This window comes from Contarinia nasturtii, unplaced genomic scaffold (assembly GCF_009176525.2).
Source record: "Contarinia nasturtii isolate CC-2019 unplaced genomic scaffold, AAFC_CNas_1.1 Cnas_scaffold_630, whole genome shotgun sequence".
NCBI lineage: Eukaryota > Metazoa > Arthropoda > Insecta > Diptera > Cecidomyiidae > Contarinia > Contarinia nasturtii.
The window spans coordinates 2645670-2661728 of NW_022197981.1; the positions used below are offsets into that span (position 1 = coordinate 2645670).

The 16059-nt window shown below is 31.7% G+C and overlaps 5 protein-coding genes and 1 long non-coding RNA gene across 9 annotated transcripts; all 6 read right to left on the reverse strand.

The window, feature by feature from the left end:
* LOC116340201 lies at positions 1 to 1697 on the reverse strand. Of its 2 annotated transcripts, none has more exons than XM_031766525.1 (2): positions 720 to 1697; positions 1 to 549 (listed from the first exon to the last, which is right to left on the reverse strand). In XM_031766525.1, the coding sequence occupies exons 1-2, from the start codon at positions 1548 to 1550 to the stop codon at positions 247 to 249; spliced, it is 1134 nt and encodes a 377-aa protein (XP_031622385.1). In that variant the 5' UTR covers positions 1551 to 1697; the 3' UTR covers positions 1 to 246. The 2 variants fall into 2 exon arrangements, with proteins under 2 accessions (XP_031622385.1, XP_031622383.1); XM_031766523.1 differs by having other exon boundaries at positions 1 to 561.
* Positions 1698 to 2410: 713 nt separating this feature from the next.
* Positions 2411 to 4998, reverse strand: LOC116340226. The gene is made up of 2 exons (XM_031766593.1): positions 4016 to 4998; positions 2411 to 3163 (listed from the first exon to the last, which is right to left on the reverse strand). The coding sequence occupies exons 1-2, from the start codon at positions 4892 to 4894 to the stop codon at positions 2756 to 2758; spliced, it is 1287 nt and encodes a 428-aa protein (XP_031622453.1). The 5' UTR covers positions 4895 to 4998; the 3' UTR covers positions 2411 to 2755.
* A 278-nt stretch (positions 4999 to 5276) lies between these two features.
* On the reverse strand, positions 5277 to 6525 carry LOC116340110 (antigen 5 like allergen Cul n 1-like). 2 transcript variants are annotated; one of them, XM_031766345.1, is made up of 6 exons: positions 6464 to 6525; positions 6298 to 6398; positions 6080 to 6232; positions 5919 to 6000; positions 5691 to 5844; positions 5277 to 5621 (listed from the first exon to the last, which is right to left on the reverse strand). In XM_031766345.1, exons 1-6 carry the CDS (start codon positions 6480 to 6482, stop codon positions 5336 to 5338), a joined length of 795 nt encoding a protein of 264 aa, XP_031622205.1. In that variant the 5' UTR covers positions 6483 to 6525; the 3' UTR covers positions 5277 to 5335. The 2 variants fall into 2 exon arrangements, with proteins under 2 accessions (XP_031622205.1, XP_031622206.1); XM_031766346.1 differs by lacking the exon at positions 6464 to 6525 and having other exon boundaries at positions 6080 to 6224; positions 6298 to 6379.
* Positions 6526 to 7485: 960 nt separating this feature from the next.
* Positions 7486 to 8740, reverse strand: LOC116340111 (antigen 5 like allergen Cul n 1-like). Its single transcript, XM_031766347.1, has 6 exons — positions 8635 to 8740; positions 8471 to 8568; positions 8253 to 8405; positions 8094 to 8175; positions 7831 to 7984; positions 7486 to 7773 (listed from the first exon to the last, which is right to left on the reverse strand). The coding sequence occupies exons 1-6, from the start codon at positions 8651 to 8653 to the stop codon at positions 7512 to 7514; spliced, it is 768 nt and encodes a 255-aa protein (XP_031622207.1). The 5' UTR covers positions 8654 to 8740; the 3' UTR covers positions 7486 to 7511.
* Positions 8741 to 9338: 598 nt separating this feature from the next.
* Positions 9339 to 9822, reverse strand: LOC116340347. The gene is made up of 2 exons (XR_004201074.1): positions 9655 to 9822; positions 9339 to 9583 (listed from the first exon to the last, which is right to left on the reverse strand). It is a non-coding gene; the product is annotated as an uncharacterized LOC116340347 (long non-coding RNA).
* A 1475-nt stretch (positions 9823 to 11297) lies between these two features.
* On the reverse strand, positions 11298 to 14253 carry LOC116340203 (laccase-4-like). Of its 2 annotated transcripts, XM_031766535.1 has the most exons (11): positions 14049 to 14253; positions 13884 to 13989; positions 13154 to 13811; positions 12962 to 13088; positions 12714 to 12886; positions 12476 to 12650; positions 12200 to 12412; positions 11984 to 12117; positions 11771 to 11838; positions 11626 to 11704; positions 11298 to 11520 (listed from the first exon to the last, which is right to left on the reverse strand). In XM_031766535.1, exons 1-11 carry the CDS (start codon positions 14209 to 14211, stop codon positions 11365 to 11367), a joined length of 2052 nt encoding a protein of 683 aa, XP_031622395.1. In that variant the 5' UTR covers positions 14212 to 14253; the 3' UTR covers positions 11298 to 11364. The 2 variants fall into 2 exon arrangements, with proteins under 2 accessions (XP_031622395.1, XP_031622396.1); XM_031766536.1 differs by lacking the exons at positions 11298 to 11520; positions 11626 to 11704 and having other exon boundaries at positions 11816 to 11930.
* Between the last annotated feature and the right edge of the window lie 1806 nt (positions 14254 to 16059).

Genomic DNA, 16059 nt, shown 5'->3' on the forward strand with positions numbered 1-16059 from the left:
TTAAATATTACTTTGAATTTATATTATGGCATTCTTTATAAATTCGGTTCAGTTCATGCTCTTTCAATCGAATTGACAAGTTGCTTGAACTTCATTCAATTTGCGATTGATTTTCCCAATCTTTTTTTCGCTAATACAATACTTTCTTTGAAAATTGATATTAAGATTTTTTTTTTCTGTACAATTAAATGATAACATGACATGGTTGTTTATTAAATCAAAAAGTATTTTTATAAATGAGTTCTTTTATGTTAGAGCATCTTTTTCAGCTTGTACGATGGCTTCTTGAATGACGATTTCAAGTTTTCGTCTCTTCAGGTCGTCTGGCAGTCTTTGTAGTCGTTGGGAAACAAATATTCCAAAATGTTCGGCATCATTTTCCGGCATCCAGCTGACTCGTGTCGATGATGTCCCCATCGAAGGTGTGGGCGATGATGCATTCGATGGTAGACCACAGCTTGACATTGGTTCACGTTTTACCAAATTTTCTGGTAATACATCATCCGCCGCATTGTATGCCATTTCATTTTCATTGATGCTGTTATTTCTCTGAACGAAAGACTTAAAAATATTTATGAATCGTGTATTTTGCTATAATTTCTTTTCTCAGAATAAATAAATGAATTTCAAATTCCACGAAAATGAATTTAAAAAAAGTGTCAAAAAAATTGGTTCTTTTTCATTGAGTAGATTTGACGGAAATAAAAAAAAAAACATACCGTTGACGTTGATGCGGCATTTTGTACAGTCGTATCATATTCGTCTTCATCATCACTTATAACAATAACATGTGTGTCAAAGATGGTGTCTGCATTGTTAATTAAACGTGAAATTCGATTGCCGCCATACATAAAACCAATAACGCGAACAAATTCCTTTTGTAATAAATCGCTTTTAATTGGTTTCTCGTAATTTCGTTGCTGAAAGATGATGCAATCAGTTGGAAAATCTCGACCGTATTTTTGTGCAATTTTCTCAATTGTCGCATAACCAATTCCAGCATATGCATGATTTCGTACAGTGCATTGATTGAGTTTTTCGGCAATTTCTTTGATTAAACCATAAAACGTAGCCACTATTTCAATGATATTGTCATTTTTGTGTACATGATGCTTTCGCATATAAGTTTCGTAGCATGTATCAAATGTACAGTCATCGAAATGGGTTTTTAACTCTTCACGATAGCAATATGCACATTGTTTCAATCCAATATGTGCATTATGATTAATCGCCATGTGGCTCAAAATACACGTATAATGTCCAATCAATGCACAAAATTTGCAGCGCAATATTTGATTACCGATTTTACGTGATGCCCGATAGTCGTAATATTTGAACGAAACAAACGTAAAAAATTTCATTAATTGCAACAATAATTTTGGGCATTCGGTTTTCACAATTCGATCGTATAAACGTCTTTCTTCCATATAATAATCAATAATACACATCAATTGAAGGGCGACCAAATTCGTTTTTTCATTTGATTGTTCCATTACCACGGCAATTGGTCGCTTCGATAAGTGAATCGAAATCGCTGTACTCGTATCCATCGCTTTCACCGTTTTTATTTATTTATTTTAAATGTCACAAAGAAAATACTTTATTGGAAAGATTGAAAATCCCGAAATTTATGGTCGATTATCACAATTTTCGAAGAAATAAGGAGAAAAACATCAAATGTTCGTATCGAAAATGCAAACACTTTAGATCGACTAAACTTAAATACGGACGGACTGTTGTCGGTTGATTACTGTAATTATAAGTGTATTGACAACAACTGATAAGTATGTTGCGACAATGAAATAAAAAGAAAACCAAATAACGACAATACGCTGGCTTTAATTTCAATCAGGACTGAAACATGAATGTATATGTTCATTTAAAAAGACTTTTTTTTGCTCATATTCATTCATTTGAACGGAATCGAAGTATTTCGGCTTTGAATGCAACTGGCTAATTAATTTTTACAGTTCCGATTCAAATATGATACATTACTTAACTTGAATACAAGCAAATACACTAGCAATTCTGAGTGCAAGAACATGTATGTGTGTAAATGAACAAACAATAAAAAAATTTAAAGGCGTCGTCGACTTGTGTGAGATTCCTTCAAATCCATTATTCTTTATCAAAGTTTCATGTAATATATATAATGCGCACGTTCACAAAGTCTCAATGTAAACGTTCGTAATGTGTTTATTGTGTAATAGAAATATAGTTTTTTTTATTATTCGCTATTTTATTCAGTTTCGAGATATTCCATTAAAAATGAAATAATGAAAGATTCAAAATGTCTTTAATATCACGTTAACATAATAATATCTTGAAAGAAAAAAAAATTAGCTGCCAAAATGGCATTGTTGATCAACTATTTCTTGATTTTTATTTTGTTGAATTTTTGATAGTTTGCATGTTTCCTTCTCTGCAAATATTTATTTTTTTGTATTTGTCATAATTTTGTTTCAGATACAGGAAATGTACTTTAAATTGTGATTATTTTCTCTCTATCTCTGTGTGTTTTATCTTTAGGAATTTTTGTTGGTTTCATACTATTTAACTTGATTATAAATATATGGACAATTGGACTTAGTTAAAAACGTTAGTTTAGCTAGAAACGTTAAGTATAAAATATTGGAGGGAAAATCTGTGAATGAATTCAATTCAATTCTATTGAAATATTTTATGATTTTGAAAAATTAAACTTTTTTTTTGTCTTTCGTCTTTAATCTATCACTAAAAATCCGACTTAGTTATTTTAATCATCCAGAGCTTCTTCTTCTATTTCGACGATGCTTTGTTGAATACGCAATTCTAGTTTGCGTCGTTTGTTGGGATTTTTTAATTGATTTAGTCGGTTTGTCACAAAACGGCCAAACAATTCAGTTTCATTGGGTTCCAATTTGCATTTTTGCATTGTATTTTCGTTTTGACCGTCATTTGCCGTCGATAAATTTTCATGAATATTTGCCGGTGGTTCTATTTCCGATGTGTCCCGTGTAAAATCAGTGGCATTCGACTGTGGTTCACATTGTGTAGATGCAACCGCAATTCGTTCTCGCGATTCGTCATTGTCTTTCGCCATTTCATTCAATGTCACTGGAACATCGTGTACACTTGTCGCGACATTTTTATCGTCCGAGCGCTCAATTTTTACCGTCACAAACTAAATTGAATATTGAAAATAAAGCAACGAATTATGAAATATTATGTATCACTCAATAAAGACAATTTAGAGGAAGAAATACACAAACAAAAAATATCAACTGAAGAAGAAGAAAGAGAAGAAAGAGAATGAAAAAAAAAAAATGAATCTATGTCATAGATTTGGAATGTTTGTTCCATTGTTCTTGGAATTTTTTTTAACGTTAAATAATAAATATTTTATTACTACAGTTCACAAGGCTTTAACACGAGCATTATGTTTCATATTAGAATCCATTCGATTTGCATGAATCTGAACAAGAAAAGAGTTGCTCGTGTTTCGTTTTTTTTATTACATTCGCGTCTGGAGTTCGGAATTCTTCAATCGCTTGGCTTCAAAAATAGCTTGTATTTTTGTGATGTATTTTGAAATGTCGCCACAGAACTGTTTCAAATTCACAATGCATATAAAATAAATTGTTCGATGACTGAAAAAAAATATTCTCAAAAATGTCGTCGTACCGTCCAATTCGCCAAAAAGCCGAACCAATTCATTCATTACACATGTCAATTCAAACCATTTTGTTGCTACAACAAATTAATCGATTGCATCATAGAATATTGCATCAGATTTCAGATGCTAATACCAAAATTTTCAAGATAAAAGAGTTCTCCAACTGAATGCAAAGATGATTGATGGTAACAGTTCCGATGAAAATGCGAATAAGGTGAATGAGGAAAAATCGATTCCCAAGAAGAAGATTCTTGGTGTGATCAAAAATGAAAATGCTACCAAATTTGTCAAGGTAAAAGTGGAAACATTGACTCCAAAGCAGAAGATTTTAGGTGATGATTAAGTAGAAAAGTAACTTACCGGTGCATCGGATGCATTTTGTGGATTTCTATTGTTGGTGTTTTCATCATCATCATCATCGTCGATAACAACAATTTCAACATCTTCTTGGGATTTGGCACGGCTTTTTAATCGCGAAACTCCATTCCCCCCAAAAACAAAACCCACCACCATGTTAAACAAATAATCCAATTTGTCCGATTTCATTTTTTTTGAGCTGCGTCTCGGTGTAAAGACCATACACGTAGTTGGAAAATTTGGAATTTTTCGTGGAATTTGTTCAGTCCGTGGCTGGAATCGTCCCGTGAAATGTTCAACTCGTTGAATAACTACATTAAGGCTTTCAGCTAAATCTTTTAGCAATTTGTAGAAATCGGTAACAATTTTCAGTTTTTCGTCGTTGGCCAAATCAATGCCATACTTCTTCAAATATTGGTTGTAACAAACTTCCAGAGTTCCATTCGCATTGTGATCGACAACACTTTCTCGTTTGCAATAAGCGCACATTTTAAGGCTCATATGCGAATCATGGTTAATCGCCATGTGTGTCATAATCAATGCATACGGTCCCAAAAGTTCACAAAATGCACATTGAAATTGACGTTCGCCGATTGCATGATTCACTTGACAATTGTAATATTGGAAAGAACTGTACGAATTTAATTGCATTAAATGTTGCAGCAGCTTTGGTTGGGCCATGATTATCGGGTATAACTTGCGATTTGTCGCATAGTAGTCCAGAACGCACATGAGTTTTAATGCTTCCAAATCGTCTTTCTCCTTGGAATTATGAAAGATCGGCCCAATTGGGCGGTTCGACAAATACGTTTGTAGTTTGTTCTTATCAACCATGTTTTGACACTTTTTTTTGCCTTTGACTTTCGCACAATTATTTGACATTAAACTTAACACAGCAAATAAACGGCTAACGTTTCGTTGTTTGTACACAAAAAAAAATGTCGCCGATTTGTGAAATTTGAAATAAACAATGTGTTCCGACGCAGTCGCTGTTACTCACGTTCTGCGATAATGTTCACGCTTACATTGACAAGTTGATCAATGAATACACAAACACAGTGATAACATCACACACTGATCTACAGTAGTGCTAAAAATCTCAACCGCTTAAATGTATTCTTTATCGGTGTTTGTGTGTAGTGCAGTGTGCGACTGAGACTAATCGATTACAATATGAAAACAAATGAGTGAACGGCATGCATTCTATAATATTTATTTTTTTCCCATTCATTTCGAATTTAAATAAAATGACAATACACACACTTGGACTCGGATGAAAACTAAACGGATTACATTTTCGAACACTGACAATATTCATTTTCTTCATTCCATATTTGTAAAATAGTAAAAGTTATTTTTGTAAAATAATTCATTGTCATAGATTTCTTTAATGCTGCAAAGTCCTTCAAATCTCGGATTCGTTCCTGTTAGGCATTGAGATGCGGTATTTGAGGTTCCTTGATAAATTGGATTCTTCAACATATTTGTCAATGAATAATCGCAAGCATATATTGTTGTGTACCATCCATGTTTTTTAAATTGAACTATTGCGCATCCAACTGCGTACGCTTCGTCTCGAACTAACTGCGTAAAGTGACCAATCATTCGACTAATTCGAAAAAATATATTCTTTTTTATTGACAACGTAAACGTTGAATGCATTTGATTAATAATTTACCCAATAGTCCTAAAATTATTTATGACATCCATATTTGCATCATTGTATTCATCAAACCAACCTTTAGTCATACTTTCAATAATTTTCTTTGGTTTATCAAATTCTTTGCTGTTTTGTGATAGTGCCAAGTTTTGTCCAGCATACCGATATTTACCTAAATTATTACCCGAAACGAAAAAAAAAACAATAATCAGCCAAAAAAACTGTCAAAAACTTTGACGATCCTACCCGTATTTCGACATAAGTCATGGGCAAAAGTGCATGTGCGCACATTATACTCGGCAAACTGGGCCAGATCATCATCCCATACCTTCAAATCATAAAAATTGCAAGCGATAAAATACGGCTAAACATGTCAAACTAATGGTTTTTTAAGTTCAAAAACTCACAAGTGTTGCCATTCGAGAGGCCTTTTGATAGCCTTTAATACCACCGAGAGCAATTTGATTACGATAGCTATTATGCGTATTCAACACAAATTCTTTCAATTCATCTGTGAAATCGATAATAACGGCATTCGGTGGACACGCTTTGCTGAATTTCTAACAGAAAAAACACATTTTCCACTTTAAAAAATGGTTATGTTCAATGAAAATTCAACGTATACCCCATCATTGTTGCATGCAATATGTTTTATTCCATATCCACAAAAGGAATTTGAACAATAATCACTGGACAGTGTCGCCGTTATTATCATGAAAAGAAAAACTTTCAACACAGTTATTATTTAATAGATAAATCATTTGCCAGCTTATTTGAGTTTCAAAACTTACCAACTACTTTATTTATCATTTTTGAAAAGGACAACGAGAATTATCTTGTTAGAACACCGATTCGAAATGAATGAACATACCGTCATTTGTAGTGGCTTTTATAGCAAGAAAATAATTATTGTTCGTAAATTCGACGACAATTGTTAGCATATTTTTACGCCGAACTTATTTAACGAGCCATTGTTTTTTCTGCTGAATGGAACAATGTCAACATTCGTTTTTTTGGGTTACTTGCATTTATTACATTTGATTTAAAATAATTTTGCTATTACAAATTTGAACGATGTAAGCTGATGTTTCAAGTATGTAACCAAATGAAAGTAATGCAACCAATTTCTAATTACAAATAAAAAAACTGCATTCTATAATTTGTATTTCTACGATAAACATAAGGTCCAAAATTAGAATATTTTCAAAAAAAAAAAACTATAAAATATTCATGCTCAATTGAAAAAAATAATAGTTTTGTTTAATATTTTGGCCAAAATATTTGAATATTTATTCAAATAAATATTTTCCTCGATCCTGAATTTTATTGGCTTTGCTTTGACACATAAAATGACGCCAATGATTTTTTGTTAAATTCAAACACTTTCAATCAGCTCAAATCCTTGTAAGGTCCAGAAAAAATCTTTCATATTTCGGCTGCTGTGAAGTTTATACAGCGTGAACCATACGATTGGCATATTTTATGGTAATGAAAATTATTTTCTAAAGTAGATCTAATCCAAATTCGCTTCGGTTAAAACAGATTTAGGCAAAAATCGTTAAAAGAAACTCAATAAGTCATTGAAGATTTCTTCAAATTTGAATCATCCGCTTTTACATAAACTCATTCTACACATAAAATACTAACACCATGACGTAACAAATATTTTACGGAATAAATGAAAGTAATGTCATTGTGAAATGAAACTAATTTTAGAAATTTTATCTACAAAATAATTTATTTTCATTCATAATTGCACAAGAATCTTAATGATGATAAAATATGAATTTGCAAGTTTGGATGATTTCGGTTTATTTCTGAGCTAAATAAAGGAAAAATTCAATCATAAGAATAAAATAAATCATTGTTGTCATAAATTTCGTTGATGCTACAAAGTCCTTTGAATTGTTTATGTGCTCCTTTTGTGCAATTAGACGCAGGTTTTGAAGAAGTATCATAGATTGGATAGCTTTTAATACTTGTCAATGAATAGTCGCAGCCATAGATTGTAGAGTATTCCCCTGATTTGAATTTAATCATTGCACAACCAACAGCAAACGCCTGGTCTCGAACTAATTGCGTAAAATGGCCAATCATTTTGCTAAAGATAAAAAAATATATAGTACATTGAAGAATAATATACGAAGTTCTAAATTACCCATTTGGTTGATAACTTTTCATGATATTCTTGTCCGCATCGGCGTATTCATCAAACCAGCCTTTCGTTATTTTTTTAATCATTTCTTCAGGCGTTGGAAACGTTTTCTTTTTAATCAATATTCCGAGATTTTGACCAGCATATGGAAATTTATCTAAATTAATTCGCAATTAGAAAAAAAGCAGTGGGTGAATGCGAAAAGAATCGTTTGAAGAAAAATAATAATTTGATAGTTTCGAGTTGATAATTTTGTTTATTCGTACCGGTATTTCGACATTCGTCATGGCCAAAAGTGCATGTGCGCACATTATACTCTGCTAGTTTGGCCAGTTCATCATGCCATACCTTTTGAAATGTTTAAACAAATATGAGGAAATCAGCAAATTTTGTGATGAGTGAGAATGAACCGACTGCGCACTCACCAGTGTTGCCATTCGAGCGGCCTTGTCATAACCTTTTATTTCGCCGAGAGCAATTTGATTACGATAATTGTTATGTGTACTCAATGCCAATGTTTTTAGTTTATCGGTAAACTTAATGAGCTCAGCATTTGGAGGGCAGCTCTTGCCGAATTTCTACAGAATAAAAAAAATCATTATTGCGAAAATTCGCATTTTAATAAAAAATTGTTTGGTTGTACCCCATCGTTTTTGCAGCCAATATGTTTCCTTCCCTCGCATAAGTAATCTTCGCAATAATCAATGGATAGTGCCACCGTTACCAATATGGAAAGAAAAACTTTCAAATCGAAAGCAATAAATTAGTAGGTAGTAGGTAATATGAAAATTTGTTTAAGACAAATACCAACGACTTTGCTTATCATTTTTCTGCACTTTTATCAAAGATTCTCTTCTTAAAAATGTTAATTTTGTGATTCGAAACAAATAAAACTACTAGCAACCGTCATTTGACTCTGCTTTTATAACAAAAAAAATAAATGGCCATTCATTTGAATGATGCAATGACAATAGTTGACATATTTTTGCACCGATAAGCTCACTTTACGAGCTATTGTTCAATTTTTTCGCTGAATTCCACTGAATCCATGACACATTCTTCTTTGACTATTTTGTTATGTCTTATTGGAAAGACTTTGGTAGTGTTTGCAATGCAATAAGAGTTTCCTAGATGAGAATTTCATTAAAGTATATGGAACATTTCCATAAACCTCTCAAATATCGTGAACGAACGTTTTTTTAAATTTAATTTCACGTATTCTTTGTACGTTGTGAAAGCCAAAATTGTATTTGTTAAAATGTAAAAAAATTATTTTCATTTTGCTCAGAATTTGTGTTTTATTCTTTTTGGACATTTTCGGTCCGTGCATTTTAAATAAGTTATCACAAAATTGTAATTCAAACAATGGAAGTATTTCTATATAACGCTTGCTGAAAATATCTCTAGTCGCAATGTAGAAGATACAAACAAATAATATTTTCAATTTGTAAATTCAATCTATTCTAAAAAAGAGTTGATAAAAAAATCGAAAGAAAAAAACGATTGAAAAGAAAACAGAACTCATGGTGTTTTTATTTGCGTTTTATACATTTAAAGTTTTTTTTTAGATAACTGTGTCTTCTAACACACTGTCTTATCTTTGACTTTCAACAACTGTCAATAGTCTTTATCGTTGAAAATTTGGATTACATCTTCATGTTTAGTATTCCTTCCATTGATAGTAATTTATTGTAAATTATTTGCGAATGATGACTCCTGATTATAAAAAGCATTTAGCACTGGTTTATGCTTCAATCTAGAAAAACATATGTAATTAACAGAAATTTATAAAAAAATGGTTATGTTTAGGCTTGTCCGTATACTGACAATTCAAAATCTATACATTAATTTATGCTATTTCTCCACCGACGGTTTGCGCATTTGCTCCAACAAGGACAAAAATCGGTAAAAAGTTCATGTTATTCTTGTTTTTTCGGAAATATAATTGAAATTTTCATAAATATAATTTCCTAATAGTTAGCATTTTTGGCTGTTTGGAAACCCGAAAAATACCAATGAAAATATATCTTTGCATGTGAATATATATATAAAACTGCTTTGCTGAAAATTAAATTCACCAAATGATCCATCAGAAATAGTGTCAAAAACAATTTGTATAATAACTTCATCTTCTTGTCAAAGGAATCATCAGTATATATCGTTTTTTTATTCCTGTCTCCTAGACAACCACGTTAAAATATATTTACACTTTTTCAACGCGTTTGTCTACTAATTTAAACCGTTTAGTTTCATATCGCGTGAAATGAATGCAAAGATTTGAAAAAAATGTGTGTTTCTCAAATATATTTGTCTAAATTTATCACTCTTTATCAAAGTGAAATACTTTTAATTCACTTGTTTCGAAGCGGAAGCTTGACACCGAAAATAATTATTTTAATTTTTAATAGGAAACAGGGCGAACGTTGTTTCATCTGAGGTACATAACAAAGAAAACCATAACTGTGTGTTTTTTTACGTATCGTGGCAGATTTTCAAGCCGCTTATTGAACAGAACTAGTATTCTTCGAAAGCTTTACAATATTCAAATTGAAATGAAACTGTGGGTGAAAACTATACTTAAACTGACCAAAACGATAAATGAAAGAACATTTATACTTTCATAAATGTTTTAATTTTAACCATCAATACAATTTTGATTGCAACGAAGCATATGGACAAACAAAACCGCTATATTTTCGTTCCCATTACAAAATTCACGCGCGTCAAAGAAATTGAATCATATATATTTTTGTGCTTATATGTCATTTTGGTTTTGAAATCGCCATATAGCACATTTGTCAGCCAGATGGTTTTTGAAGCCACTTGTGTGGTGTTAATTGATTCGAGCAATGTACCTTAAAAACTTTCATTTTTATATATTCAAAGACAAAAATGTTTATATTCTTTTAAAATGATGAACACATTACCATAAAAACGGGTTGTTTAGCAACCAAATGTCAGACTTGTATCCAAGACAGTATGTTGAGCTGACTATCTCACATTAATTTCATTTGGAATGCGACAAAATAGCCATCAATTTGGTATATTTCGATTTTGTGACATTTACTAAGTGTAATTGAAATGAAAAAAAACTGTGACTGTAGACATCTGAAATAGAAGTCTATATTCACAGAGAATTTTCATTTTTTTAATTACACATTCAGACGAATTAAAAAGAATATTTTAGTGGCATGACTATAACACAAATAAACAAACCTATCAACAAACATTTTAGTTAACAAAAAAAATTATAACAAACTTTTTAATTTACAAATTGATTGAAAAATCGCAATTTTTGGGATTTTTTTTTTCTAATCTTATCAAATTATAGTTGAATTCAAATAAATGAGTTCAGATTCGGTTCGTCGAACTCTCCACAACACATTTTCAATGAAAAATAATAAAATTAAATTAATGAACACACAAATTTATTTATTAAAATTATTAAGTTTTTTTTTTAAATTTGCAAATACATGAGAATGTGAATTGAAACACAATATATTTTCAGTAAATTCGATCATTTTTTAATAGCCTACATCAATGCATTGAGTGATCAAAGGGCATTTCCTCGTCGGGTTCATTATTTGTTTGATCGGAGTGTTCTCTTGGTGGTAAATCTATTATTTGATCCTTGGGTATTTTGGTGTATGGTTCATAATTACCGCATTTTGGGAAATAAGCTGGTGGCTGTACCTTTATTCAAAAGAAAAAAATGTTTATATTTTTAAATAAATGATAAGCGTGAAATATATTAAATGTGATCATAGAACTGAATTTCTAACAAATAAATGGCGGTACCATATCGGATTTTTCGCCAACTTGAATGATGGCCATCATTCCCGTCATCATATGGAACTCAAAATGACAGTGAAATAACCTGAAATTTAATAATTAAATTTTTTTTTCTCCATTGGAATATAATAATTGAATATTTTTTTATTACCAGAAACCGGGATTGCATGCTCTTATTCTTAATCGAACAAAACCCCCAGGGGGAATGTTTATAACGTCCTTAACCGATGAATAAAATAATTTAAGATGAATTCGAGCTATGAATCAACTCTAATATATTTATATATATATGGATATGTGTAAGAACTTAACTAAAAAGAGGGAGACAAATAAAAATGTTGATAAGAATATTGGGATAGTTTACCTTAATCGGTGGTGCATATTTCAAATTCGGATATGGTGTTGTACCATTTTCAAGTTGTGCCCGAGTTCCCATGTCACACACTTGAAAACCGTAGCCATGCAAATGAAATGGATGTGAGATTGCTCCTCCAGGCACTACACACATTTGTTTTTAAGAGAATATAAAACAATTCCATTAATTGTCCAATGTCCATTCATAATATGATTAAATTCCTACCTCCGGTATCATACACATGAAATTCATAGATTTTACACAGCTCTAGTTTAATCACTTGAATACATTCGCAAATTGTTGTTGGGCTGCAGCCCAGTGGTAAATGTTCAGCATCACAAAATGGAACGTCGGAATAATTTTGGGTAAGTATGGGTTTCCAAGGATGAATGAATGAGATGTTATTTATCATAGATCTTAAGACATTATTACCAACAGCTAAAAAGAAATTAAAATCGATCGATATAGATTCATGATTTGTATATCGTTAAATCAACATACTTAAGTATGAACTTGGTCTAACGCTAACAACCGAATTTCGGAACTCAAGATTAATGCGTTTTGCGATTTTTGCATTTCGTAAGTTTTCGCAAGTTGCCCCTTTTTGTACTAAGCGAGCAATGCAATAGTCTTTCCCATTTAGATTACTGCAATCCGTATTTGGATGATTCAAGTACTAAAATATATCAATGTTCATTTGAAAAACCAAATCAATTGCTAAAGATTTGTTTGGACTTACAGTAGCATTTGCATCCTCCAGTGATAGATAGCTTGGCCTTGGATTTAATGGTTGATGGTCTTCAATTCGACCTTTATGTGTATATACATTGCCTACAACAATAAATTTGGCAAATTCTTGTAATAATAGTCTCGCACAACCTCCCAAAGCACGTGCTACCATTAATATCTGATCTGCGAGAGAAAAAAAAATGTGTTTATTTTAAATGTGGCCAAACATTTCGAAAATTGCGTAAAATAGAAATTAACCTTTATCTTCTGGTGGTTCTATAACGAAATCAAATCGTTCGCCTGGTTGGCAAACAATTCGGTCGACTATCACTGGATAAACTGAATAAGTGTCTGACGCTATCACTTTTAATTTACAGCCTTGAATCTATAATTTTCATTTTTAAATCAAAACAACTAAATTTTGGCTGAATCAAAGTTAACAATACGAACATGAATTTCTGTCGGGCAATTTTGTGATCCAGCATTAATAAGACGGATAAGAGATTTTTTGTATCTTTGAACATAAAACACAGCAATTGGTGCGTAAGTGGCATTTCCAATTAAAGGATTGAAAGTTCCACAACCATTAATCAGAATGCTATCTGGTCTTAATATTCCGTTTCTGGTACCTGGCATAAATGCTTCGCCCATTTGGTTCATCCAATCAGATACTATGATCGTGTGTTGTGGCAAATCGGTATCGTAACAATCTGCATTTGGATCCTTTTCATTTCGAATAACCAATGCTCCAAAAATGCCATCAGTTCTTTGCACACCAGAATGCGAGTGATACCAATTTGTGCCAGGTTCTGGACATTCAAAATCATAACGGAATGTGGTTCCCGATGGGATTGGGCACTGCGTAACCATTTGTACACCATCCATATGGGGTGTTTTTGTTTGTAAAATTCCATGCCAATGAACTGAGGTTTCACATCCATGCATATGATTCATCACATCGGCAATGATACGATCACCTTTACAAACGTGAATCCCAGGGCCGGGAATGCCACGATTTATTGTCGTAACAACACGTTGAACTCCGTTCGTTGGTAGGCAACCAGAATTGTAACAATCGGTCATATTAGTCGGACAATTAAGACATAATCTGAAAAGAAAATTGAATAAATTTCACAATTATCAACTCCAAACAAAAAAAAATTGAAGGGTATTAACATACCCTGACATTGTATCATAATGCTCAAACATTAAGTGATAATAGCAAGTTCTTGGTTTGCCATCACATACACGCCAACAGCTTCGACTATCGTTGAATTTGGTTCCCTCTAAAATGGACAATTTCAAGTTTAATTCAAGTAAACATTAAAAGCATATTTTCATATACCCTGGCCGAATCTCTCCATTAATTCCATTGTAGATAAATATTTGTTTTTACATTGACAATTGGTTCCACAATGGCAATTAGGTCCACAGCTACCCATCGTCAGTGGGATTAAGCAGAAGAAAACGATTATGATCGATTTTTTTGTAACACACTGAAGCACCATTCTTGCTGTTGGATCGCAAACCGAACACTTTGTAAAATTCAAATAAATCGATATGAAAATTAAATTCAAAATGATGAACATGATGAATGAAAGAGCTTTTATACGCCCCCATTTTTTTTTCAGCGGTATTAATTTTTATTGTCACGTTGCAAAAAAAAAAATTTTTTTTAAAGGGTAATGATATTGATGCAATGAAGCAAACAGACAAACAAAAAACGTCTGCATTAACGGATTTTCATGGCTATTCTCTTTTATTACAAAATTCTCTTGCATCAATGAAATGGGTTTCCAGCCAGATTTGCAACGCATATGATTGAACTCGTAATTTTAAAAATATGAAGTATGCATTTATCTTCTTTTTTTTTAAATAAAAAATAAAAAAAATGAGTCGCATGGTTTTCAGGGTCTTGTTTGTTTTTGTTGGGAAATTATTGCACGCGTTGCCAGTTTTATTTATAATTGATGAATGCGAGATAGTGAGTTCGAAACAAAATTAAGCATAGCATATAAAAATATTTCCCAATAAAAAAACTTCGAGCTGCAAAGTTCACTCCCAAAAAGAACTTCAGGTACTATCTTATCATTGATACTTTGTACTAGACAGATAAAAATATTTTTGAATATATTTGAATTATAAAATCTGGTCGAAACGAAATCTGTTTTCATGTTCTTTGCCATACATGTTCATAAATTTAATCAAAGTTTGCTATTTTTGTATACAGTATATATTCTTTTTACCGATGATGATGCGCCAATTTCAAAGCGAATCAGTTGTTATTAATTTCTTGATGTAACAAAAAAAGAAAAACCACTCTTTCTAATGCTGTTGTATAATCGCCCCTGTATAGTAACAACAAGAAATAAAAAGAACGTCATTAAACGCATCTTAAATAACGAAAGATTCCAAAATTTCCTAGGGGCTTTCATCTATTCGTTCATACAAATTTACGAATGAAAATTACTTCGTTTTGTAAGATCTTATGGCAGTGGCTTATCCAGAGAATCAGTGATGGCTCTTACTAAAGGTGCACACATTTTGATAATGATTTTCCCGAAAATACGCAATACAACAAAGGTAGTTTTATTTTTTTTATTTTTTTCAATTCAAAACTGTTTGAAACATTAAAGGGTACAAAATGAAAGGCAGAAAAATCACAGCACAAAACTACAATGTATTTGGTGGAAGAGTTTTGACTACCTCCAAGGAGGAGATAGTCTGACGCTTTAATCTAGCTCAGAAGATATATTGCTCTTTGAGTTGAAGTTATAAGAAAAATAGAATGGGATTTACTGGTTATTGTTTGTATTCGCTTTTATTACGGTCTGTTGAAGATATTTGAAAATAATTTTACTTTGCTTTTCATGTTAAGTTCGATTAGCATATTACGTTCCAACTCACCTCTTCTTTTCGGATAGGATTACTTCATGGCCAGTAGTGCCAATTTCATGTCTATGCAGTACCAGGAATAGCTCTGCATGCAAAATAACAATAAGCTATCTGTAACTTTGAACTTTTTTGGTGAAATATCAATGATTGTTCAAATAAAACAATATACTTCCGCAAATAATAAACAAGATCTATGGAAACAAACTTTTTTCTTGGATTTTATTTCAGTTTTATTCGATTTTTTTCTAAATTGTTTATTTTTTTTAGTTTTAAACAAATCGAATACAATTAACCATGAATAACTTTTTAAATTATGGATTTCTTTTCTCTTTTTTTGTCGTTTTTTTAAATTTTTTTTTTTCATGTCAAACGCAATAAATAGTGGTGTCTGTGATATTTCTATGAATAGTTTATAACACAATATAGAATTTCATTTAATATTCATTTCATTTTTCTTGTAT